This window comes from Rhizophagus irregularis, chromosome 15 (assembly GCF_026210795.1).
Source record: "Rhizophagus irregularis chromosome 15, complete sequence".
NCBI classification, from domain to species: domain Eukaryota; kingdom Fungi; phylum Glomeromycota; class Glomeromycetes; order Glomerales; family Glomeraceae; genus Rhizophagus; species Rhizophagus irregularis.
The window spans coordinates 3,539,138-3,563,610 of record NC_089443.1 but is presented as its reverse complement, the minus strand read 5'-3'; the positions used below and the strand labels follow the sequence as shown (position 1 = coordinate 3,563,610).

General features: G+C 26.0%; 7 protein-coding genes across 9 annotated transcripts; 3 read left to right on the top strand and 4 right to left on the bottom strand.

Moving 5' to 3' along the window:
- Positions 1-8,002: 8,002 nt before the first annotated feature.
- OCT59_007500 (uncharacterized protein) lies at positions 8,003-9,719 on the bottom strand. Its single transcript, XM_025309027.2, has 3 exons — positions 9,512-9,719; positions 9,335-9,431; positions 8,003-9,253 (listed from the first exon to the last, which is right to left on the bottom strand). Exons 1-3 carry the CDS (start codon positions 9,642-9,644, stop codon positions 8,995-8,997), a joined length of 489 nt encoding a protein of 162 aa, XP_025186563.1. The 5' UTR covers positions 9,645-9,719; the 3' UTR covers positions 8,003-8,994.
- An 84-nt stretch (positions 9,720-9,803) lies between these two features.
- On the top strand, positions 9,804-11,915 carry OCT59_007499 (uncharacterized protein). 2 transcript variants are annotated; one of them, XM_066149114.1, is made up of 7 exons: positions 9,804-9,955; positions 10,024-10,062; positions 10,338-10,507; positions 10,735-11,032; positions 11,117-11,264; positions 11,348-11,532; positions 11,612-11,915. In XM_066149114.1, the coding sequence occupies exons 1-7, from the start codon at positions 9,887-9,889 to the stop codon at positions 11,624-11,626; spliced, it is 924 nt and encodes a 307-aa protein (XP_065998724.1). In that variant the 5' UTR covers positions 9,804-9,886; the 3' UTR covers positions 11,627-11,915. The 2 variants fall into 2 exon arrangements, with proteins under 2 accessions (XP_065998724.1, XP_025186564.1); XM_025313818.2 differs by having other exon boundaries at positions 11,348-11,534.
- OCT59_007498 (uncharacterized protein) lies at positions 11,805-13,715 on the bottom strand. Its single transcript, XM_025323400.2, has 9 exons — positions 13,508-13,715; positions 13,312-13,438; positions 13,163-13,229; positions 13,057-13,094; positions 12,764-12,985; positions 12,594-12,655; positions 12,312-12,489; positions 12,195-12,216; positions 11,805-12,122 (listed from the first exon to the last, which is right to left on the bottom strand). Exons 1-9 carry the CDS (start codon positions 13,669-13,671, stop codon positions 12,028-12,030), a joined length of 975 nt encoding a protein of 324 aa, XP_025186565.1. The 5' UTR covers positions 13,672-13,715; the 3' UTR covers positions 11,805-12,027.
- Positions 13,716-14,736: 1,021 nt separating this feature from the next.
- On the top strand, positions 14,737-16,399 carry OCT59_007497 (uncharacterized protein; the record flags this gene model as incomplete). Its single annotated transcript, XM_025310071.1, has 5 exons — positions 14,737-14,803; positions 14,871-14,973; positions 15,048-15,455; positions 15,554-15,739; positions 15,829-16,399. 5 exons carry the CDS (start codon positions 14,737-14,739, stop codon positions 16,397-16,399), a joined length of 1,335 nt encoding a protein of 444 aa, XP_025186566.1.
- On the bottom strand, positions 16,074-17,445 carry OCT59_007496 (uncharacterized protein). The gene is made up of 7 exons (XM_025313819.2): positions 17,333-17,445; positions 17,182-17,274; positions 17,047-17,100; positions 16,903-16,956; positions 16,770-16,837; positions 16,588-16,700; positions 16,074-16,506 (listed from the first exon to the last, which is right to left on the bottom strand). Exons 1-7 carry the CDS (start codon positions 17,426-17,428, stop codon positions 16,457-16,459), a joined length of 528 nt encoding a protein of 175 aa, XP_025186567.1. The 5' UTR covers positions 17,429-17,445; the 3' UTR covers positions 16,074-16,456.
- A 72-nt stretch (positions 17,446-17,517) lies between these two features.
- OCT59_007495 (uncharacterized protein) lies at positions 17,518-18,926 on the top strand. Its single transcript, XM_025313820.2, has 4 exons — positions 17,518-17,759; positions 17,828-18,416; positions 18,492-18,594; positions 18,665-18,926. Exons 1-4 carry the CDS (start codon positions 17,556-17,558, stop codon positions 18,885-18,887), a joined length of 1,119 nt encoding a protein of 372 aa, XP_025186568.2. The 5' UTR covers positions 17,518-17,555; the 3' UTR covers positions 18,888-18,926.
- Positions 18,927-19,308: 382 nt separating this feature from the next.
- Positions 19,309-22,221, bottom strand: OCT59_007494 (uncharacterized protein; the record flags this gene model as incomplete). Of its 2 annotated transcripts, XM_066149084.1 has the most annotated exons (6): positions 19,309-19,516; positions 19,628-20,085; positions 20,164-20,871; positions 20,955-21,414; positions 21,486-21,906; positions 22,145-22,221. In XM_066149084.1, 3 exons carry the CDS (start codon positions 21,376-21,378, stop codon positions 19,670-19,672), a joined length of 1,548 nt encoding a protein of 515 aa, XP_065998723.1. In that variant the 3' UTR covers positions 19,309-19,516; positions 19,628-19,669. The 2 variants fall into 2 exon arrangements, with proteins under 2 accessions (XP_065998723.1, XP_025186569.2); XM_025313821.2 differs by lacking the exon at positions 22,145-22,221 and adding an exon at positions 22,122-22,141 and having other exon boundaries at positions 19,479-20,085; positions 21,486-21,744.
- Between the last annotated feature and the right edge of the window lie 2,252 nt (positions 22,222-24,473).

Below are 24,473 nucleotides of genomic sequence, written 5' to 3'. Positions count from 1 at the left end.
ATAAAAAAAAAAAATATAAAAAAAATTTTTTAAAAAATCTCTCTTATTTTTCTCCCCTTTATTATACAAATCCCTTTGCACAAAAAAAAAATCATGAATCTTTTTTTTATATATTTTCCCTGTTATATTTTTCTTTTTCGTTTTCGTTTCTCTTTTTTCATATGATGAGTAAATTAGTATATGATGGAGATTGGAGGTGGTTGGCTTCTTTTCTTTTTTTGAGAATGTGTGCAGCTGGCAAATTGAAAAAAAAATCAACATTCCATTTGTCACTCACGTTTTTTAAAAAAAAGAAAAAGGAAATAAAAAAAATATCGAGAAAAAATTGTTTATAGTATGTCAATAATCAATATTGTGGAAGTTCTTTATTGTTTATACAAAAATATGTATGCCGTTTGGTATATATATATATATATATTTTTTTTGTAATAATAATAAACGGAGAGAAGGAAAAATATATATATCAGACGAACATTATATATGTTTTGATAATAATAATAATAATTAGATCAGTCTTAACAAGATCTCTATGTTTCCCTTACGGGTATCTAAGAATTTATATATATATAATATATATATATACTTTTTTTTCTTTACCTTTTTTTATTATAATACTTCTTCCTTTTTTTACAACTTAATAAAATTCCCTTGTTTATTTTTTTTTTTTAAAAAAAAAGAATTGATCAACTCCCTCTTAATATATTATATGATGCATGGTTTCGCTTATATTATAGTTTCGATTTTTTTATTATATACAATTATATATTAATAGTTATTTTTGTAGATTTTTTTTTTGACTTTCTTTTGTAAAAATTTTTTTTTTTTTACCTTTTTTTACATTATCCTATATATATATATATATTATATTTTTTTTTCGATTTTTTCGTTAAAATAATAAAAATAAAAAAAAAATTAAAAAAAAAAATCTTGGAAATTTTATTTTTTTTTTCGTGAAAGATTTCGTGAAGATTTTGTAAGATCAAAGATTTTGTAAAGATTATCTGAAAAAAAATTTTTTTAGTTTGTTAGATCGTAATCTTAGTTTGTTTGTTATTTTTTTAAAAAAATCAAGATTATTTTTTTTTTTAAAAAAAAACAGAAATCATTTTAACCGAAATCGTACTGAAGCAATTTTTTAAGTTCTCTTTCTCTCGCTTTGACCATGTAAATTGACTAAAAAAGCTACTGCGGCTTGATATTAAAATTTCTAAAAAAAGTTTAAATCATAAAAAATCGTAAACAATTTAAAAAAAAAAAACGAAATATAACGTTATTAATTTAAAAAAAAAAATTAGATTCGATATTTTCGATTCGTTCATTCGGAAAATTTAATTTTTTTTTAGAAAAAAATATTTATTTCATTTCCCAAAAAATTTTACTTTTTTTGTAAAATAAAAAAGTAATCCGGGAAATTATAATTGTTTCAATATTGTATATAAGATTACAAAGATTATTGAAAAAATCATGAAACAAAAGAGATCATCATCAATCAACGTGTAAGAAGAACATTTCACATTATATACATTATATTATTTTACATTTTTTATTTTACATTTTTTATTTTAAAGCCATTTTTTATTTTAAAGCCATTTTTTTTTTTTACATTTTTATTTTTTTTTTCTCATACATCCATCCATACATATTAAAGCTTTTTTTTTTTTTTTGTTTAACCTTCAATCCATATGATCTCATACATAACTTTTGTTAACCATGTATACGAATTTTTTTATTTTGAATCACAAAGGATCGAGAACCGCAGAGTAACTTTTTTTTAAAGCTGACAAATTTTTTTTATATATATTTTATTATGTATATTATATTATTTCTTTTACATATATTTATCAGACTTTGTATATATTTTTTTTTTGATTGTTATACGGCAGAACGCATTTTTAACGGGAATGATCGGATTATTTGTTTAAAAAAAGTTAGGAAGTTAATTATGTAATGTTTAAATATTTTCACGTTTATTTTAGTAAAAATTAGGATGTTCATACATTTCATACATGAATAATGAATTATTTGGAATATTATACTTACCATATTTCATATGATTAACTAAAATGAGGACAATTGAAATTCCGAATACATTGATAATTAAAGTTTTATTTTTTAAAACGGTACGGAATTTTTAATGGCAAGTATTACGAGGGGAGCCGAAACTGCGCCTCATAATAAGGAAAATCTAATTATTATCCAAAATTCCGTACGGATGAAGCCGATGTATAAGAATATGAATGAATATGTTCTACCCCAAGCCCCCAGGCTTTTTTTTTCAAATTTAAAAAATCTTTTACGTTAATTTATGATGTTGGTTTTTTTTTAAAAAAAAATTTCGGATATTATTTGAAATTATTTATTAATTAAATATAATAAATTAATTATAAATAATTAATTATAATTTATAATTTATATTATGTATAATAATGTAATGTATTACTTAATATTTAAACGAAAATCATTTTTTTTTTTACAGTTAAGTACTACAACGCGTGCAGTATCAGAATCAAAATTCCGTTTATTTACTCATTAAATAAGGATCTTTTATCCAAATTTGTTTAAAAAAAAGGACCCAAAATTTTTTTTTTTTTTTTTTTTGACCTCTTCAATGACTTGCTTAACCCTCGTATGACTTTTTCGTGTTGATTTATCACTTTATTATTATTATTATTATTATTTATTATTTTTTATTATTATTATTTTTTTTTTTTTTTTACATTTATATAGTTATACAATATATATGTAAGTATAAAGAGTATACATACATATATATGTATATATATTATAATAAATATAATAAATGCATTGGTATTATATGCATTACAAAGTATATGTTGCATTTACAAGTTTTTAATACTTTTTATCTTTTTTTAATCTATTTTTTTTTTTACAAAAAATCTTTTTTAATGTGATGATAAAAAAATATGAGTTATCTCATGCGATTATATGCAAGATAAAAAGTATACATTGTAAATCATTCATTATTTACGGTATTATCACCATTTCGGAAATGCTCATCTCTTGTTTTTTTTGAACCTCTTTTTTTTTTTTTATAAAAAAGATTTTTTTACAATTAAAAACAAAACCGTATTTTTTTTAAGGGAATTGGATGTTAAATCTTAACAAAGAATTTGGATTCTTTTTTTTTTATATATATATAAAAATATAAGAATTACAGTATAAGTAATGAATATTGTAAGTAAAGAATATTGGGTACAGTATGACTCTGTAAGTAAAGAAATACAATATGTGACTGTAATTAAAGAAATACAGTATAAGTGACTGTAATTAAAGAAACACAGTATAAGATACAGTAAGTCAGTAAGTCAGTAAGTATATATTACAAACAAATAATACAATACAAGTATTTATGTCTCTTAAAAAAGATCTTTTTTTTTAAAAAAAATCTCTTTGATAGTTTTTTTTTTTTTACGAATTTGGATTTTTCTCAACTTCTTTTTTTGGAATTTATTTATTATTTATTGTTTCTTTTTTTTTTTTTCTTTTTCTTTATTTTATTATCATTTATTTATTTATTTATTTTTTCTCTTACGTATTTGGATTTTTCTCATATGATGAATTTCTTTAAAAAATTCGCATTACAAAATGTTGGTTACCTAGAATAAATTATCGAAATTCTTTTTTTAATTTAAAAAAAAAGTCGATCCAAATAAATATATATAATTATTTTGTAAATATTTTTTTTTTTATTTATCAAATTTATTATTATTATTATTATTATTATTTTTTTATTTCCAACGGTAATTTTTTTAATACGGTATTAAAAATTTATATTTTTTAAATTAAAATTTTTTTATTCAATTGTGATAAATTGATAATAAAAAATATTAATTGAATAATTTTTTGTCTTATTTTTTTTACCCACGGATAATAAATAATAATGGTGTCTTACAAGTAAGAAAAAAAAGTACGTTATCGATTTATTGCATGCATTATTATCGATCATTTTTTTTTTTTTTTGTGAAAAAAAATTATTATTTTTTTTTTTAAACAACAATAACCAATCCAAAATAAAACTAAATCATGTTTTCTTTTCAATTTGTTATTTTATTACAAAAAAAAAATTATTTTACGCAGAAAATAATTTTTGAACGCAGTAAATAAATAAATAAATATATATATATATACACTGTATATTTACAATATTTTATAATATTTATAATAATAGCCAAATTTACTTAATTTACTTACATATATTACTATATATATATTATATATATATAATTCACGAATTAGAATTCTTTCTGAATAAAAAAAAATTTAATTTTTTTTTTTTAGAACAATGACGCACACTTACAGCAAAATGGTTAATAATAACAATATGCAGGGTCTAATTTGCCGAAAAATTTTTTTTTTTAAAAAAAAACGGGGGAGGTTGAGGAAAAAAGGTTTTTTTTATTTATTTATATAAAAGGTTCTTCCGATAATTTAAAGTTTGTTAGTGTGAAAAAGTCGTAAAAAAGTGTGAAAAATTTGAAATTGTGATTACTGATTAAGTATAATGATATAATGTAATATATATATATATATATTTTTTATATATTATAATATATATTGTTTGTAAATTACAAATTGAATGTACATTTACATAGTATTTACATTATTTACATTAAAATAAATAATATAAAAAAAAATAATTGATATATAAAAGTAATTCAGAGAAATAATTGAAATAATTAAATTGATATTTAAGAAATAATTGAAATTAAATTTATATATGAAATAATTAAGTTGATATATAAATAATTAAAGAAATAATTGATATAATAAAAAAGTAATCAATATATAAGAAATAATTGATATATAAGAAATAATTGATATATAAGAAATAATTGATATATAAGAAATAATTGATATATAGAAAGTAATTAATATATAGAAAGTAATTAATATATAAAAAATAATTGATATATAAAAAATAATTGATATATAGAAGTAATTGATATATAAAAAATAATTGATATATAGAAGTAATTGATATATATAAAAAATAATTGATATATAAGAAATAATTGAAATAATTGATATATAGAAAGCAATTAATAAGTATAAAAAAGTAATTGATATAAATAATTAATATATAAAAAAGTAATTAATATAAAAAAAATAATTAATATATATAAAAAAAGTAATTAATATATAATTAATATATAATTAATATATAATTAGTATATAAAAATATATCAAATATATATACAACATACGAACATACGATACCATTTTTATATTTACTACTTTGTGTATAATGAAATGCATAATAAAACCCTACAATTGTTTGAAGTTTTTTTTGAATTTCAAAATAATTAATTTTGTGTAGAAAAATGTGTTCATATTTATTATCATGTGTGTGGGGACTTTCAATGTGCTGTAATCTGATAATAAAAATAATAATATAAAGTTGTTTTTTTTTGTACAAGAAGTAAATAACGTACGTTAAAAAGCGGTAAATTTTTTTTGTACGATCACGCCACAAAAAAAAAAAAAATTTAAATAAATAAATATAAAAAAAACCTGATAACCTCCTTTTTATACATAAATAAAAAATAAAAAATAAACAAATATTTTTATTTAATTTATTTTTGTGAAAATTTTCTCGCGTAATTTTTTCCCAGATTTATATAACAGGTCAAAAAATATAACAAAGTCAAAAAAAATTATTTTTTTTTTATTGGATTAATTAATCTTATTATGTAATATATGTAATATTTATATGTATAAAATAATGATGAGTGAATTAAATATCATGTGTAAAATAACTGAAACGCGTCAAAATAATTTTATTCCATTTTAATTGGTTAAGAAGAGCGTAAAAAATTTGACCCGACTGGATATGGTATTATGATAGTTGTGAAGTGTGAACCTTGTTAGTCAGATGAGCGATGAGCTGACTAATATACTTTATCTTTAAAAAGCAGTTAAAGTGATGAGCTGACTAATATTTTTTTATCTTTGAAAAAGTAGTTAAAGCAGTTAAAGTGATGGGACCAATATATTTTATCGTTAAAGCAGTTCAAGTTGATGGGCTGACTAATATTCTATCGAATTGTATGTAGAATAAATAACACGTGATTAATTATTGGTTAATTTCTGCTGAACCGATTGAACTGATTCGGTCGTGTTTCAGTTTCAGCTTGGATCTTTTTAAAAAAAGTTAGGGTCTGGTGTTCGCTGGATGATAGCAATTCTAGTTTAGCTTCGTTTATATTCTGTAATTTGTGTAAGCTTGTGCTAGTCTGTTTCCTGCTTTCCATAAGATAAATTATTGGTTAATTTCATCTTATCTATTCTTATCTATATACCTCATTTACAGTCTGGATGGTTTTGTGAATAATTGACAATATACAATACATTCAAATTTTTACAAAATCTTGCCATCTCATAAAGCTCGTTAGAATTTACAAATTTAACATTAATAAATAAAGAACGTATCTGAGAGAAACATGTTAATGCTCCCGAAAATGACGATAAAGATTCCGGGCTCGGTGATTTTTACTTTAACTCGGATCATTTTGTGAATTAAAAATAAAAATAAAAATATACCGTAATTCCAGTCAGAATTAACACGACGCCTTTCGAGTTGTGGTCTGATTTAGTTTGACTTTTAACTTTTCAAATTGATGGGAACAAACCTGATGATGGAAAAACTGATGAAATTGAATGATGGGACAAGCTGATGGAACTAAATGATGGAATAAGCTGACGGAATTGAATGATGGGACAAACAGATGACAAACTGATGGAATTGAATGATGGAAATATACTTGCCGTCGGAATCAATTACTGCGTATGAAGCTTATACCGTAATATATTAAATCGCCGTAATGCCGTAATTATTTAATGCCCAAAAATATAAAAAAAATTACACAAAGAAAGTAAATATTTTTTTTTGATTATGCCGTAGATAATTTGTAATCCGTAAATCTATAACGCTGATCTTGATGTTTTGTTAGATACCATATTTCGACGGCATCTATAGATGGAATTGAATGATGGAACTATACTTGCCGTCGGAATTAATTACGGCGTATGAAGCTTATATCGTAATATATTAAATCGCCGTAATGCCGTAATTATTTAATGCCAAATATAAAAAATTACACAAAGAAAGTAAATATTTTTTTGATTATGCCGTAATCCGTAAATATATAACGCTGATCTTGATGTTTTGTTAGATATTTGGTGAAATCCATATTTCGACGGCACCTATAGATGGAACAAGCTGACGGAATTGAATGATGGAACTATACTTGCCGTCGAAATTAATTAGCTTATACCGTAATATATTAAATCGTAATGCCGTAATTATTTAATGCTATATATACAAAAATTACACAAAGAAAGTAAATATTTTTTATTGATTATGCCGTAAATAATTTGTAATCCAAATATATAACGCTGATCTTGATGTTTTATTAGATATTTAAATGGTAAAATCCATATTTCGTAATGCCGTAATTTCAATTCGGCAATTACTGACGGATTGAATGACTGATGAAATGGACAAGCTGATGGAACTGAATCAATTTGATTAGATTTCAAATTGATGTGACAAACTGATGGACTTTTCAAATTGATGGGACAAACTGAAATTGATGGAACTGAGTCAATTCAATTAGACTTTACAAGCCGATGGAATTGTGCCAGTGATGGGATCAAATCAGTCGATACTCGATAGTGAATACTCGATTGACTTGCATTACAGTCCAGTTTGACTTTTATATCAAGCTGAGCCCTACTGCATAATTGGATATTGCAACCATTCAGCATAATTTATTGTATCATCATGTTTTTTACTATATCAATATGATGTTTAATATAAAAAGCTAACTAAAACAAATGATGATCCTGATGAGGTAATGAAATAACGGCGTACCATACAAATCTTTATCTGGGTACAAAAGCATTTATCTGTTCTTGAAAAAATCTATCCTTGAATATAAATTTATTCTTTCATTAGCACAATGATCTATTTTATATTGGATATCTTAGAAAAAATTGGTGGTATCCTTTTACCACAAACAAAAAAGGACTTTATATATTGTAAATATCTTCCTCAGAAAAGAATTGGTGGTATCCTTTTACCACAAACAAAAAAGGACTTTATATATTGTAAATATCTTCCTCAGAAAAGAATTGGTGGTATCCTTTTACCACATACAAAAAAGGACTTGATTTATTGCACAATGATCTATTTTATATACTGTAAATATCTTCCTCAGAAAAGATTGGTGGTATCTTTTTTACCACATACAAAAAAGGACTCACAGTGAACTATTTTATATAAATATCTTCTTCAGAAAAAATTAAAGGTATCCGATAGTATCAATTACCCTATACTTTTATCACATGAGTGATGCTAATATACTGATCGAGTTACCACTTGCCAGATGATATCTGAGTTTACACTATAAATCGCATCCCCCCAATAACTAAATTTAAATAGTAAATATATTCATAATGTATATTTGTTATAATATCTTTCCTTAGGAACCTTTTGAGAATTGCAAGCTAGATCATAATTGTACATAGTCGAAGATGCAGTAAGCACATAAAGCCTAAACCAATCAATTAATAAGTATGTAGAGCCTAATTACAATTACTCTATACTTTTTACACGTGGATGATCACTTACCGATGAGCATTATCTTATAAAACAGTTATTATTCGCATCCCTCATTAACTAAGATTTAAATAGTAGATATGTTTATAATGTATATTTATTAATATCTTTCCTTATAATATTTAAATAATATTAACACTAAGCACATTCTTATCCTCAGTAAAAAATCACATTAATTAATATTAATTAAAAAAAAAAATAATAATAATATTCTATAAGATAAATAATATACAAATAAAAAAAAGTAATCACACCATGTCACTCAATGCATTTTTTATTTCATTATCTATTGTAATAATAATCGTTCTTTGTTTCTCTATCCAACCCATTCAATACTTTAAAAAAGACATTTTTCATTTAAGTACTCCATTTACATTTTCAATATCTTCTTGACCAGATCCTTCTCCAATATTTCCTCCTCCAGTATTTCCTCCTCCAACATTCCTTCCTCCAGCGTTTCCTCCTTCAACGTTTCCTCCTTCTACATGCCTCCATTTTAACCAATGATAATATTGTTTGGAATGAATTTCTGTTGCTACATCATAATTCTTTAAATGTTCACGAAATTGAGGGTTCTGAAGAAGGTCAAGAAAATGAAGCGCATGTGGATAACTATTATAATTGGTAAAAGCTTAGATGATGATAATGATGATGATAACAACGTTTAATTATAATTTGCTTTTTTTTCCTTACACTATGAATTTGGCATATTCAGGTCGTTTCCAATATTTTAGATATTCCAAGTAATTAAGAAACACTGGATCTTCAAAATATTCTTTCTGTGCGAGATCTAAATGAAGCGAATAATTAAGTTATGCATATATATTAGAATAACGAAAAAAAAAACGGGGAAAAAAAATAAATACAAACTATTAAGATACCAAGGATTCGCCAAACATTGAATAAATTCTAGTTCAATTTGAAAACGTCTTTTATTTCTTTTTTCTAATTCGGAAGCCTTATTTTCTAATTTTTTTTCTTCAGAAAGAGGCTGTTCAGACATTTTCTTTATTTAACCGATTTTTTTTTTAATGTACAACAATATTGTGAGACAATTTTAATTGATGTGGAAATTGATGAGAGTTTTTTTTTTATCGCATGATTATATATTTTTTAGATGTTACACCGAAAAAAAAAAGATTACAGCATTTCTAGGTGGCTTAGTTTAATCGAATTCACTTTATATTTCCTCGAAATCGTTCCATAATTTTTCTTTTCTTTTTTTTTGCATAATTATAAAAAGTTATGTTCGCTAGGTTTTCGGGTCAAGTTGCAAAGAGACCTTTGAAACAATGGGTTAATGCTTTTGCGCAGGTTAGGATACTCTAAGAAAAAAAAATATTTCATTCATATTAAAAAATATTCTTTTTTATTTATTTTAGGCTCGAGGTTTTCAAAGTACTTCCAGTGCTCGTCAGTCGGTTCGTATTTCTATAGCGTCAAAATTAATTTTATTGGTCTAGGTAGTTATGTAAAAAATGCTCACATTGTAACTATGTCAGTTTAAAACAACAAAAAAAGAATAAGAAAAAAGAAAAAAAAAAATTTAATAACCTTTTTTGTATAATGAATAAAAAATTTTATCCAATTGAATGGTTGATTGAATGAATGATTTGATTTTGATCATAATTTCATAATTTCGAGATTATAATATTTTTTTATATAATTATTATCAAAAAAAAATTTATTTGATTAGAATTCAAAAACTGTTGCTGCTACAGCAGCTGTAGCAGTAGCAACAGCAACAGGCATTGGTTATTATTTATATGTCAATCCTATTCATGCCGGTATGGAAGATGAAGGACTTCATTCACCATCATATCCTTGGCCTCATTTTGGTCCATTTAATACCTTTGATCATGCCAGGTGAGATTATAATATAGAACCTAAATATGAAGTTATTTAATTTGAATTAGGAATTATTTTTGTTTTTTCTGAGTAATTTAATAGGTTCAGATTTATTTGTATTGATGTTTTTGATATTCGAGAAAAAAAAAGACCGATTTAGTTATACAATAATTATATATTAAAAAGGTTAAAAAAAATTTTTTTTTTTTTATTTTATATCACGTGGTTATCTTGTTATAAATAAGCATTCGACGTGGTTATCAAGTTTATAGAGAAGTTTGCTCTACGTGCCATTCACTCGAATATATCTCATGGCGTAATTTAGTGGGCGTATCACATACAGAAGATGAAGTGAGAGCAATGGCCGAGGAATTTGAATACAAAGATGGTCCAGATGATAATGGAGATTATTTTGAAAGACCAGGAAAATTATCTGATCGATTTCCACGACCTTATCCTAATGAAGAAGCTTCCCGTGCTGCTAATGGTGGTGCTCTTCCACCAGATCTTTCATTAGTAGTTAAAGCCCGTGAAGGTGGTGCCGTATGTAATCATTATCAACAAACATTATTAATTAATAAATTATTGGGTATTATATAATTTTTATAATTTGATTTTAATATTTAGAATTATATTTTTTCTCTCTTAACTGGATACTATGATCCACCGGCTGGTGTCGAAATTCGTGAAGGCTTAAATTATAACCCTTATTTTCCTGGTGGTGCAATTTCTATGGCAAGACTTTTATTTGATGGTTTGGTTGAATATGATGATGGTGAGTTGATGGAGTTAAAAAAGTTAAATTTTAAAATTTAATAAAAATTAAGAAATTTAAAATTTTTTGATTTCGATGATAAGGTACTCCTGCAACTACATCTCAAATGGCAAAAGATGTTACAACATTCCTTTCTTGGGCCGCAGAACCTGAACATGATGATCGTAAAAAAATGGGTATAAAGGCTATAATTATGTTATCCGCTATGACTATTTTGTCAATTTGGCTTAAGCGAAACAGATGGGTTTCTCTTAAATCGAGAAAGATCGCGTACGTGTTTCATTTTACAAATTTATGTTTATATATATATATGATTCTAATCTTTAAATATATATCATTTAATTTAGGTATGCACCACCTAGATATTGAAGAAAAAAAAAAAGATTATAAATTATTTGATTATGGAATATTTATATTCAAAAACATTTAGATTCCAAATAAAAATTTTGATGGATTCTGTGTTAATCTATTTAAACAAAACATTTTGCATCGATTTTTATTCTTTTATGATGTTATTTATAAAGCGTCTTATAAAAATCACTTATTTTGAATTAAAACTTTATTTTTATATATTAAATATATTTATAAAAAATTTAAATTGCAAATTTACAATTAAATACTTAATTTCAATGATCATTAAGTGTCCAACAAACAAAAGGAATTTTAAATATCTCAAAGGGTTATATATTTTGAGAGAAATAATAATCCCGGTTAATGTATAAAATGAAAGGATTTAAAATGAAATATTTAAAATTTGAATTGTTTATGATTTTAAATTCTCCCACGGAAAATTTCCTGGAATCATTTCTGGAATATCATTTATATATCCAACAAGCCATTCTAATGCATCTACGAGACCTTCAAAAATTTATAAAATTTGTTAAAGATGAATAATTAAATATAAAAATTTTTGATAAAAAGAAAACTTACGAGGTCCTGGACGATTAAACATCTAAATTTTAATTTTAAAATAAAATGATTATTCATTTTTTTTTTAAAAAAAAATATCATTATCTGATATAAAAAAAGAAATAAAGAATTACTTGCCTGATTTCCATCAACCAAAGCTATTTTGGTGGCATTTTCGGCTAATTTCGGCCACCATTCTGAAGGTAATAATGTTTCTTCGTATTCTTTTCTAGTTGCTTCAAGATTTAATCCACAAGGACAAATAATAAGAATTTCAGGATGAGAATCGATAACATCTTGTGGTGGGACGCGAAACCTATGTAATATTAAAATATATGCTAGCGTTTAGCTGCCGGGAGAAAGATTGTGGTCAAGCAAGCCAATGACCGAGTGCAAACTATATTAGTAAATTTAACATACGATGGCGGTGCTCCCATTTCAGCAGTCTCTCCATCCTTACAATCATTCACCACTTGTACTCCCTTTGAAATTAAAAACGCATGAAAGATGTAAGTTACAATTTCTATTCTTGTTTATTTAAGTGTTCTTCCCGTTGATGTCTGTAAAAAAAAAAATAAGTCTCTACTTGCATTACTCCAACGAATCATTTGTGGTGTCCAATGACCTCCTAAATAGATCGGAGAAGGCCATTCAAGGAATGCTACACGAGAGCGCTTTTTACCAGCTGTATGGCTTTGGAACGCAATATCTCGAGCATATTTTACACGTGATAATAATTTTGACTTTACTAAATTAGATTCGTTAACCATGTCAAGAGCAGAGCCAACGTCATCAATTGATTTGATAACATCCTAATAAAATTAAACGACAATACAATGAATAAGATTTTACTTTTGAAATCTTTATTTTAATAAAGTCTTACATCGAGTGACATAGGATTCAAAGCCACAATGGTCGGAACTTTAGTAAATAAAATTTAATTAGTTATTGAACAATATTAATTTAAACGCTTAATTAGAGGTATTTACCCGGATCCATTTCTTTTGCGATTCGTTGTACCATATTTAAATCAACAGAGCATACGTGACATAAATCCTAAAAAAAAGGTCAACATTTACGATAACCTAAAAAGAAAAAAAAAAGACCTATCACTTACCTATTCTCATTTTCTTCATACCTGCGTAACTATAATATCAGGATTTAAGCTCTTCAATTTTTCTGTATCCAATGTATAAAGACTATTTCCCTGCGCGAGAAATTGAGAAACTTGTGTATCTACATCAGCGGTTGTTGTAAATTTAGTTCTAAAAAGTTAACAAAATAAAGTTAATGTTTATTCTTTTGCAAAAAAGAAAGTAATACTGGAATTGTACTTTGGTGCAGTTAGAATCGGCAAATTATTCACTGATGCTGGATAATCATCCTCATGACTTCTTCCTACGAGCTGAACAGTTAAATTATCACCAGCTACTAATGCAACTATTTCAGCTGCAGAGGGAAGAAGCGAAATTACTCTCTTCATTGTTTGTAATGTCATTCTAAATTCTAAATATTATTTGCCTTAAAAAACAATTTACGAACATCTTTAAAAATCATCAATCGTGTAACAGTTTAACTCATGGCGACTGATCAGCGGTTTTTTCTCACACGCCTTGTAGTTTTGTAAACAAGTTCATTTCTGGTTTCAATGGAAAAACTAAAGGTAATACAAAAATTTGGTAAATTGGGGTGAATGCTGGAAAAAGGGACCAAAATCAATGAAAAACAAATTTTTTGGATTCAATGCATTTTGCATTTGATTCAGAACATTCCATTATTTGCCAATCATTTAAATCATTTATTATGGAATGAATAAAAAAAGGAAAATGTATAAAATTCAAATTATTTTAATTATGACTTTTATTTGTAACAAAGAAATAAATTACTAATCAAGTTAGGTTGTCAAATTAGTAATAAATCAAAAATAATTTGGTATTTGTTTTTTGGGAATTTTGAGACTTGGGGTTCAGTATGAATTATAAGATACTATTAGATGGATATTTGATGGGATTTAACTAATTTAATACTTATTCATTAGAATGCGCTAAACTTTGTTTTAAAGAATGGTTGGTCACATGGATAGAAATGATTCCGAGACTTTGAATACATACTATATTAGACCCTGCCAAGTTCTTTATTCGTTGATTAAATATGTTAATGCATAAAAGGAGACATGAATCAAACATGTAATCTTGCAGCATAAAAGCCATAAAAGCCTATCATATGACTACACACTATCAATGATAGTGATGGATTACCAAATTCGTTTATTAACTAGGCTTAGTTAACTAAATATTAAGTAACCTATCGGTCAGTTGATAGCATTTATCATATGAATACAATTTTCTTGAATAACATTTATTTGTTACTTTATTGCGCAAGATAGGAGGAATTATACATCATTTTTTTTTTTTCATGTGTAATTTAATCGTCAATATTAATGACTAAATTAAGAATATGATAAAGATATTATTAAAATGCTTGGATGAGATAAAATTGTTTATAAAAGGGTTTGTTTTGCACCTTCTCCCATCGCCATTTTCGCACTTTCACCAAATTAATTATGAATCCCGAATCGCATTTAAGTAATCGACGAGATCCATGGAAAAACTATGGTTCAACGATATTAGGTAAAATGCTACGTAATACATACAATTATTATTATTTAATTTATTTAACGGTCTATTCCTTTTGTAGCAACTAGTGATAGCAACGTGGTAGATGATGATCTTGATCTCGATTTGCAAGAAGAGTCTCATCGTGATAAGGGATCAAATCTGTCCGCCTATTTCAATATCATGTAAAGATTAAGTTTTCTTTTTAAAATCAAAATCGACGATTATTTAAGATTATTTTGATCTCTATTTTTAATAGCTGTATTGTTGCGGGATCAGGAACTCTCGGTATTCCGTATGCCATACAACAAGGAGGATGGATAACTATATTATTCTTGATCCTTTCATCAATGATGAATGTATATGCAAACATTAAACTAATTGAATGTCTATATCATGATGGTAAATCACGTCGTATTTCAATGTCACAAGTGGCATATGATGCATTTGGAAATTTGGGATTAGTATTGGTTGGGTTTTTCTTTAATGCATTAAGTGTGGGATGTTCAATACTTTATTTGATATTGTCAGGAGAAAATTTTAAAATATTATTTAGTGAGATTTTTGATATATCTTTGGAAACGAAAACTTGGATTTTCATTTGTGCAAGTTTAATGTGTATTCCTTTTGTAATGCTTAAAACTATGAAAGAAGCTTCTTGGTTAAGGTAAAAATTTTTTTTTCATATCTCATTAATTATGTTTAATTAAGTATATTCAAAAAAAATTTTTTTTCCTTTCTTTTTTTTTGGTTTATAAAAAAAAGTATTTTTGGGACTATATCTACAATGATGGTCGTTTTTGTGGTATTTATTACCTCCATTGTGGAATTTCCAAATAATCGAGATAAACATGAACATCAATTTATTAATCTTCGGAATATACCTATAGCTTTAGCAACAGTATTTTTCAGTTATGGTGGAAATATCGTATATCCTCATATTGAATCAAGGTAATTTCCTATGTTAATTAATTGTATAATTATACCTTATATTATAATTAATTATCTTATATATCTAATTTAATTCTATATTAATATAGTATGAAACATCCAAGTGCATGGCCAAAAGTGCTTAGTTATGCCACTGCAACAGTAACAGTTTTTTATCTATTAGTTTGTATACCAGCCTATGCAACATATGGTGATGCAACATTATCACCAATTTATAAAAGTCTTCCATCAGGTTTAGCAGTATTAATCACTGTAATAATGATAACAATTCATATTTTATTAGCATTACCAATTTATCAAACAGCGTTTGCACTTGAAATTGAGGAATCTCTTTCAATTAATATTACCACACTTGGTAAAAATCGTGAATTTTTATATAGAGCTATAACAAGAATTCTTACAGTACTATTTACTGTCTGTATAGCAGTTAAATTTCCTTATTTTGCTGATGTTATGTCTTTACTTGGTGCTCTTGGTAATGGTGTACTATTAATTATTATGCCTCTATCAGCTTGGATTAAACTATTTGGTTGGAATCGACTTAATGGCTGGAAAGAAAAAACTTGGGTAGTTTTTATTTTTGTCTTTTCTGCTTTTGGTGCTATTGTTGGCACTATCGATTCTATTCGTGCTCTTTATTTGAATATTACCAAAGAATAGAATAGTATTATTATTTGTATTACATTAATTATATTAATTATTCAATATATCATAGATTTAATATAATTTCAAATGGCCTGTAACTTTATCGATTATTGCTACAGGACCTAAATGAAAAAACAAACAATAATAAAAAAAAATTAGATTATTTCTTCCAATATGGATGTCTTTAATACTATTATTATTACCTGGACCAATACCAAGTACAGTAGCAGATCCGGGAGCAACTTGCGTGTGTCCAGCATCTTGAATTATTCTCGCACATAATCCGGATTCTATTGCTCTTTTTTCAAGTGACAATCTATAAATACATTCATTCATCAAAATTAATAGTAATTTATAAAATATTCTTATTATACATATCACTTACAATTCATCATAATTGTTAACTTTTAGTGTAATTTTAGGCTGTCCTGAATTTTCCCATGCCCTTATTAACTATAAAAAAATAACGAAAAATGAGTATCGGCAATAAATATGGGAATTAAAATATATTTATTTACCTGAGGATTCGTTTTTTGTAAAGTTTTATAACATGCTAATGTTGCATGAGAACACTATTTTAATTAATACGAATTCCTTATTAATTAATAAGGAATTACAAAAAATGGATAATGAACTTAAGAAAATAAAAATGTCAAATTTACTTGTGCAGCTATCTTTCCTTTTGTCATCCCCAGATCACTTCGAACTAACAATACCTATATTAAATCAATTTGTAAATATTAAATATTAAAGTAAAAGAAAAAGAACTATGAAGTTTATATGTATAAAATAGTTACTAATTTGAATTCATCAAAATGATTTGGATTTATCTGTTTCAATGACGTTATGTTTCTCGAGTCGTCTTCATCGGAGCTATCAACTAAATCATACTATAAATAAATTAGAATTATCTTAACAAATTGGCTTATGAAAAAAATTGTATTTTACCGAAGTTTTGGATGAATTTCCTAGTATTTTTCCAAAAAAAAACCCTATTAAAAGACTTACACTTGCCACAGCAAGTAAAGTATAAGGTCTTTCCATTAGAAAAAAAAATTTTTACATGGAGAAAAAAAATCACTAGTGACTTATATAAATCACATGAGGGTGGAAAATTTACTCGTCAAATTCACATGGTCAGGTGAATATTTCTTCCTTTTTTACCGACGAAATGCCAAAATCATTATCAATACAATTTCTTGGTACAAGTTCAGCGCAACCATCATTAACTCGTAATACATCATCATTAGCAGTGATAATTGATGGAACATCTTGGTTATTCGACGTTGGAGAAGCGACTCAACATCAATTAAATAAATTTAAGAATATTAAGTGGGGAAAAATTGACAAAATTTTTATTACTCATATGCATGGTGTAAGTAAGTTACATTTGTAAATAACTTCTAGAAGAAAAATATCAATGAATTGCTTTTTAATCGATAGGATCATGTGTTTGGATTACCACCACTATTGTGTACTTTAACGAATAATTTAAGCGAGGATCCTGCGAGACCACCAATCGAGATTTATGGACCGTCTGGATTGCGAAATTTTGTTCGTAGTTCTTTATCGTTAACACGTTCACATCTTAATCGTAATTGTGTTGTTCATGAATTACTTTTTCCTGATGATCCGATTGATTCTGGAAAACTCTTTGAATCAAGTGAACAATCAGGAAAAAACATCCATATGACCATCGACAAAAATAATAATAAATCGTGGAAAGTTATTGATGAGGGGGATTATATCGTTTCAGCGGCACCAATTGAACATTCAATTCCTTCTCTAGGTTATGTTATTGACGAAAAACCAATTTCGGGAAATATTGATATTGAATTAGTTAAACCTATTTTAATGAGAAATAAAGATGCTTTGGAATTAAAAAATCCTATGGAGTTATTAAAGAAATTACAACAAAATCAAAGCCTAAATATGCCAGACGGAACTATTATAGAACCTCCTCAACAACGACCCGGACGTAAAATCATTATTTTGGGTGATACTTTTGATCCTTCCGGAATAATTCATTTAGGTAGTTTATGAAATAAAAACTTTTGGTTAATATTTGATTTTAGGTACTTTTACATTATTTTTTTTTTTAAACTAGCTATGGATGCTGACGTGTTAGTTCACGAAGCTACTAATTCATTAACTTCTGATGATTCTGAAGGAACAACTTACGAACAAGTAGAAAAACTTTCAATTGAAAAGTAAGTGATGTTATATTATTCATAAATCTTGTTATTTTTAATTCTTAAATATTTTTCTTTTCTTAATTAGAGGTCATTCTACATCTAAAATGGCAGGTAAGTTTGCTGCTAAAATTAATGCACAAAAATTACTTTTAAATCATTTTAGTCATCGATACAGAAGTGACAATGAAAATATTATGAATGAAATCAAACAAGCCGCTATTGAATCTTTTGGCAATGGCAATGATCAAGTAATTTGTACTTATGATGGTATGACGATACAAATTCCTGTAAGAAAAAGTGTAAATTAAAACATAATAATAAAATAACATTTGATATTATATTTATACAATATATAAAGCAATCTTACTGAAAAATTGTGCTAGATAATAATGATCAAGTACCATTATATTTTACTGTTTGATAACTTGCGTAACTTCAATATGATATAAGCTTTGCAAAAAACATAAAAAGAATAATTAACTTCATTCAGATATTTTCAGAAACGGCAATCACGATGCCAGGATTTTTCCTTAATCATATTCATCAGAAAAATTTTATCCCGTATTTCATCATTATGGAAAAAATACATGTTGTAGCTATGCTACAAACAGGTAAAGTTTCCTACTGAATGAAGTAGAGAATCGTGTGTAACTTTAATAAGTTTATTATTATCTTTTTTTATTGAATTATGGGATTATATAGATCATGTGACATATACCCAATATTTTTAAATATCGTGCAATTTTATTCCATTAATTATAAATTACTATTAAATATATAATTGACATCATGTACACATTATATACCTTCTAAATTATATAATTATATATGATAAGTTTTTATCGATCGTGTGATAAAATTAAAAATAATTTTTTTTTCTAATTGTTAATTGTTCTTTGGATCAAATTTGAAATATTTAATTAAATATTGATTTTTTCTGTATTATAAAAAAATATATAAGTACAATATAACTAATAAAGTTTCTTATAATTATTCATTACAGTAACGTTATTACTTTTTTACAAAATTTACAAACAAAGTTATTTACCACAATAAAAATCCAAAAATAAATAAATATTGTTTAATTTTTTTATCTAGTATTTAAACCAGATAAACCAGATTGCATGGCAAGTTCTCTTAAAACTTCTTCGCTGCCATATCTATTCATTCTGGGAGTAACTATCTCAATTCTTCTAGACGATGATGCCGTTCTAGCAATTTCTGGTTCTGAAATTTGTGGCGGTGTAAACGGTTGATGATTTGTAGTATTAAAATCATCAGCAATTGCATTACTCGATCTTCGATAATCTCTCAACCTTATAAACCTTGCACGAATAAATGCAATAGGCCACCAAGCTAAAAGTGCCGCTACTATGAAATTTCTATTATTTTCAGTAGATGTATTCAATGAAACTGTCTCAGAATCATATTGCAATTTACTGCTTTCCGGTATACAATCAAATTTACATAGCGGACAAAGTGATGATTTTTGCGTAAGCCATGGATCTAAATTTAATAAAATTAGAATTCATTCACTATATTACGAAATGACTAAAAAAAACATATATATATAAAAGAGATTACCAATGCATTCAGAATGAAATTCATGCCCACAAGGTAAAGCTCGAAGTTGATCGCCATTTTCGAATTCATCCAAGCATATAGCACACATTGTATTATAATGTATTTGTGAATCATAATCATCAACATTAACACCAGACCCCTCACAAAGAGCTGTTGCTGCTGATATTGCATTTTCTGAACGCGTAGACTTTGTTGAACGAGCTGAACGAACAGATACATGACGACTCAGAGCAGCACGTTGAGATTTCACAGACACATGACGACTTAAAGCGGTTGGGTAGTCTGCTTTAATTGATACTTTACGATTAAGAATCGAAGAAATAGAAGGTGGTGGTGTATCAACCGACGCATTATTTGGTAAGTTAATTGCTACAGTGTTCTTTTGATCAAATTTGTCATTTGTGTCAGTTTTTTCTTTGTTATCAATTTCAGATGCAAGTGGAGCAGTTGCTGATGAGTCTCGTGGTTTCACATCACCATTTTCGTTTTTCGTGACATCATCTTGGTTTTGCGTATCTTTATTCTCTTCACTTGATTGATTTTCTACAATTTCATTATTTTTTGTTGTAGATTCTTTGTAAGTCCTAATTGGAAAAGTTGCCAATATATCATCATCTATTGTTATTTTCATATGGTAGGCAAATGGTCTAGCATTATTTTCTCTCCCTCTTTGACGACGTAGTCGATAAAGGTGACAATGCATAGCAACTATAAAGTGACAAAAGAAAATTTGTAAGTTAATTAAGTTAATGTATCAAGTGTTAAAAAATTTACTTGCTCGAAAACTTTACCAGACGTTATAAATGATACTGCTAGTAAAACAACGACGATAATCAATGTGAATTCCCAAACTCCAGGAAAGAAAGAAGTTTGAGGTAATAAAAGAGCTCTAACCCGATATTTTAATAATTCTTTATTTCCATTTTGATCTGTAACGTTTTTTAAATAAATATTATCCAGTAAGAATTTTTTTATTTCTTGACCATTTGCAGCGTTAACTACATAATATATGGGAAAATTAAATGTATTTGGAGGAATATTTGGCGGTGAAGGCTGATCTGATATAACTGATGTATTTGCTATAATAATAGCTCCTGTGACTTTTTGTTGAAGTGCTGAATTAAGCGATATTAATGGACAATTTGGATTTGTTATTAGTGCCATTCTTGAAGGAATTTCTTTGACTACATCATTTGGTATCATTGTTATATTCATATCATCACAATTTTGAAACAATTCAAATAAAATTCCCTGGAATAGAAGAAAATCCAAAATATATTAAAAAAAGTAATTTTTGATATATTTATTGATTTAACATTTACCTGAGTCCCGTCTTTTGTCGGAGGTACACTATTTTCCAATAAATTAACTCGTTCATATTCCTGTGTAGGACTATCTTCAGCAAGTTTGGCTCTCCTTTCTACACCTATAACATATTCTACTACATCTAATTGAATACTTGGTCCCGATACAGATCCAATTCCCGCAGAAGTTACCGGTGAATTTAACAATAATAGTAATAAGAAAAGAATAAAAGAAATACTATTATTTGACCCTTCATTGTTATTCCTTCTGGTTTGGCTATTGTAATTTTTTCAGCGTCATGATCCGTAAAATAGCAAGTCTCATTATTTAAATAAAATTTTTTTTTTTTTTTTGATCGTTAGGAAAGTTAAAATTTTTCTGATATTTTTGTGCTATATTTTACAAACTGGTGTTTGCAAGCTTAATAATTTTTTGTATCTGACATTCGGAAACAAATGGTCAAACAGATTCGGAAAAAAAGTAAGGTTGTCCAAATAATATGTAAAATAAATAAAATAACAGGGAAAATATATTAGCTTCTTATTCCTCAAATAAGTAAAAGAGTTTATTAAAAATAAATAAATATCGATAGAAAAAACATATAGAAGAAATAATCGGTTGTGCAAAACAAACAAAACACTAATATAACTAACCAAGTTATTGTTACAAACATTACCTCCTTACTATTTTTATTATACAAAGTTTAACTACAAAAATTTTTCAAACCACCTAACTATTATTTACTTTAACGGTAAAGGTAAAAGGAAAGTTCGGTTTAAACATACTTGTTAAAGGTTATATTTACGTTATTTTTTACAATTTGGAAATTTTTTTTATATAGTAAGAATTAGAAACTTCTAAATAATCAATCGACTACAATACGATAAATATGATACAGGGTTAACCGGCATATAATTAGAAAAATTTTATACCAAATTAATCGAACTAGCCTAATGTCATGACATGCACTATAACATTTCTTTTGAAATGCTTTTAAAGCGAAGAGGAATTTGAAACAATAACTCCCTTGTACAAATTTATCTGTTTGAAGTTCTGCTAACACTGTTAGTTATCCATTTTTTTCCAATACCTTCTGGAATTGCACAACGCTAAAATGCTAATAAATAAATATCTTTAAAATTAATAAACTATTAATTAAAAGCAGATTTATTAAAAAAATAGTTGAAAATAATAATAATTGAAAATAAATATTAAAATTTTTGATATATTTTAAAATTATATTACCTAATTAAATTATTATACTAAAGTAAATTTAAGTTACTAAAAATAGTCATTTTTTAATAATTTTTTATTTATAGTATTTTTAATATTTTTCTGTCCATAATTATAATAAAAAAATATTTCCTTAGAATTTTATGAAAAAACGTCACCTGATTAGGAATGGAAATCCTATAAATCAGGTGACACTATATATCTTATTGGTAATATTACATTTTTTTAAAAAAATTATATATAATAATCATTTATTTATTGAAAGAGTTTTTTGCAATTATCTTACCATTCAATAATTCAATTTTAATAAGAAAGAAAAAATTATTTAATTTGTAAAATATTAATATAATTGCATAATATATATATATATATATTTAATCTTAAATCTTAAAAATATATATATATATATATAAGAAGATGACTCACATTTTTAATACAAAAATCACATAACAATTAAAAATAGCAATAAGTACTAGTAGTATAATAATAAATTTTTTATATGAATTTTTTTTTTTCAAAAAAAAAAACTTAATACTATTTTTATATAGGTTGAAACTTTATAAATTCCTTTATATTATATAATCATTAAATATATTTTTAGCAAACTATATATACTGTATACCGTATTTACTAACTTTGCTATAATTCGGGCCAAACTAACAAATCACGTGTGTTATATACTAGTAACTTACAATGGCTTTATTTTCATTACCCTTTAAAAAAAAAAGATGTAGGCGCATCCTTCGGAAATTACAAGTGGAAATAAAAACACGTTGTAACTTGTGTGTGCGCGTGCGTGTGGCAAAAGTATCGGACCTGACCCTCCCAGTAGCATCATCCTGATCCCCCTTATTGTAAAATATATTATGCGGGTCAAGTCAGACCGTCGCACAGGTCAAGAACGATACATTTTCGTGAGTATGACTTTTCTTTGTTTAAGTTCTTTGTTCCTGCGGACTATTACGAATAAAGTTTGAAGAAGTTGGGTAAAAAGACAATTTAGTAATAGGTAATGTAAGAAAAGATGCTTTCGTATTACTGTAATAAGAAATATATTTTTTTTATAACGCAGATAGTACAGCAGAACTATAGGAGTTTAATTTTAAAGAATAACGTATTGTAAAAGATGTAATACTTATCATTATTACTGAGGAGTGAAGATTTTGAATATAGATATTTTATTTCCAGGTATTTACATATGAGAAGCTACGAAAGTGAAAAAGAATATATTCGGCAAATTATTACCTAATGATAGACGATTTCCAAATTTAAAATTTCCGTAAACCAGTTTAATCTTGAAAAAGCGGTTTTTAGCTACTTGGAGAATATTTACTTTGTGTATGATATTTTATAGAAGTATTCCTCATGCTTTTTTTATTCCGAGAAAAACAGAAAAAGGTATACAGTACATTTTAGAGATGGCCAAATGTGGGGTTGAAATTTTTTTTTTTTACATGCATAAATATATCAAACAATTGTGCGGGCTATTTAAACCTGTTTTTAACCGGCTGGAGTTAATTAAAGTAAATCTCTAATTTATAGATTGCTGTCAAAAAAAAAAAAAATTAAAAGAACGGCCGTCTTCGGACCAATGAACATTATTGGGATTTGTCACGTGATTAAACTTCGGAGAATCGTAATGAACAAATTTTATTGATAATCTATTAATTTATCTTATTATTATAAATCTTGGATTATAAATTTAATTACCGTCATAGAATATGTGATCTATTATTTTAATATGAGAAATATGATCAGTGAAGGTCTTTATA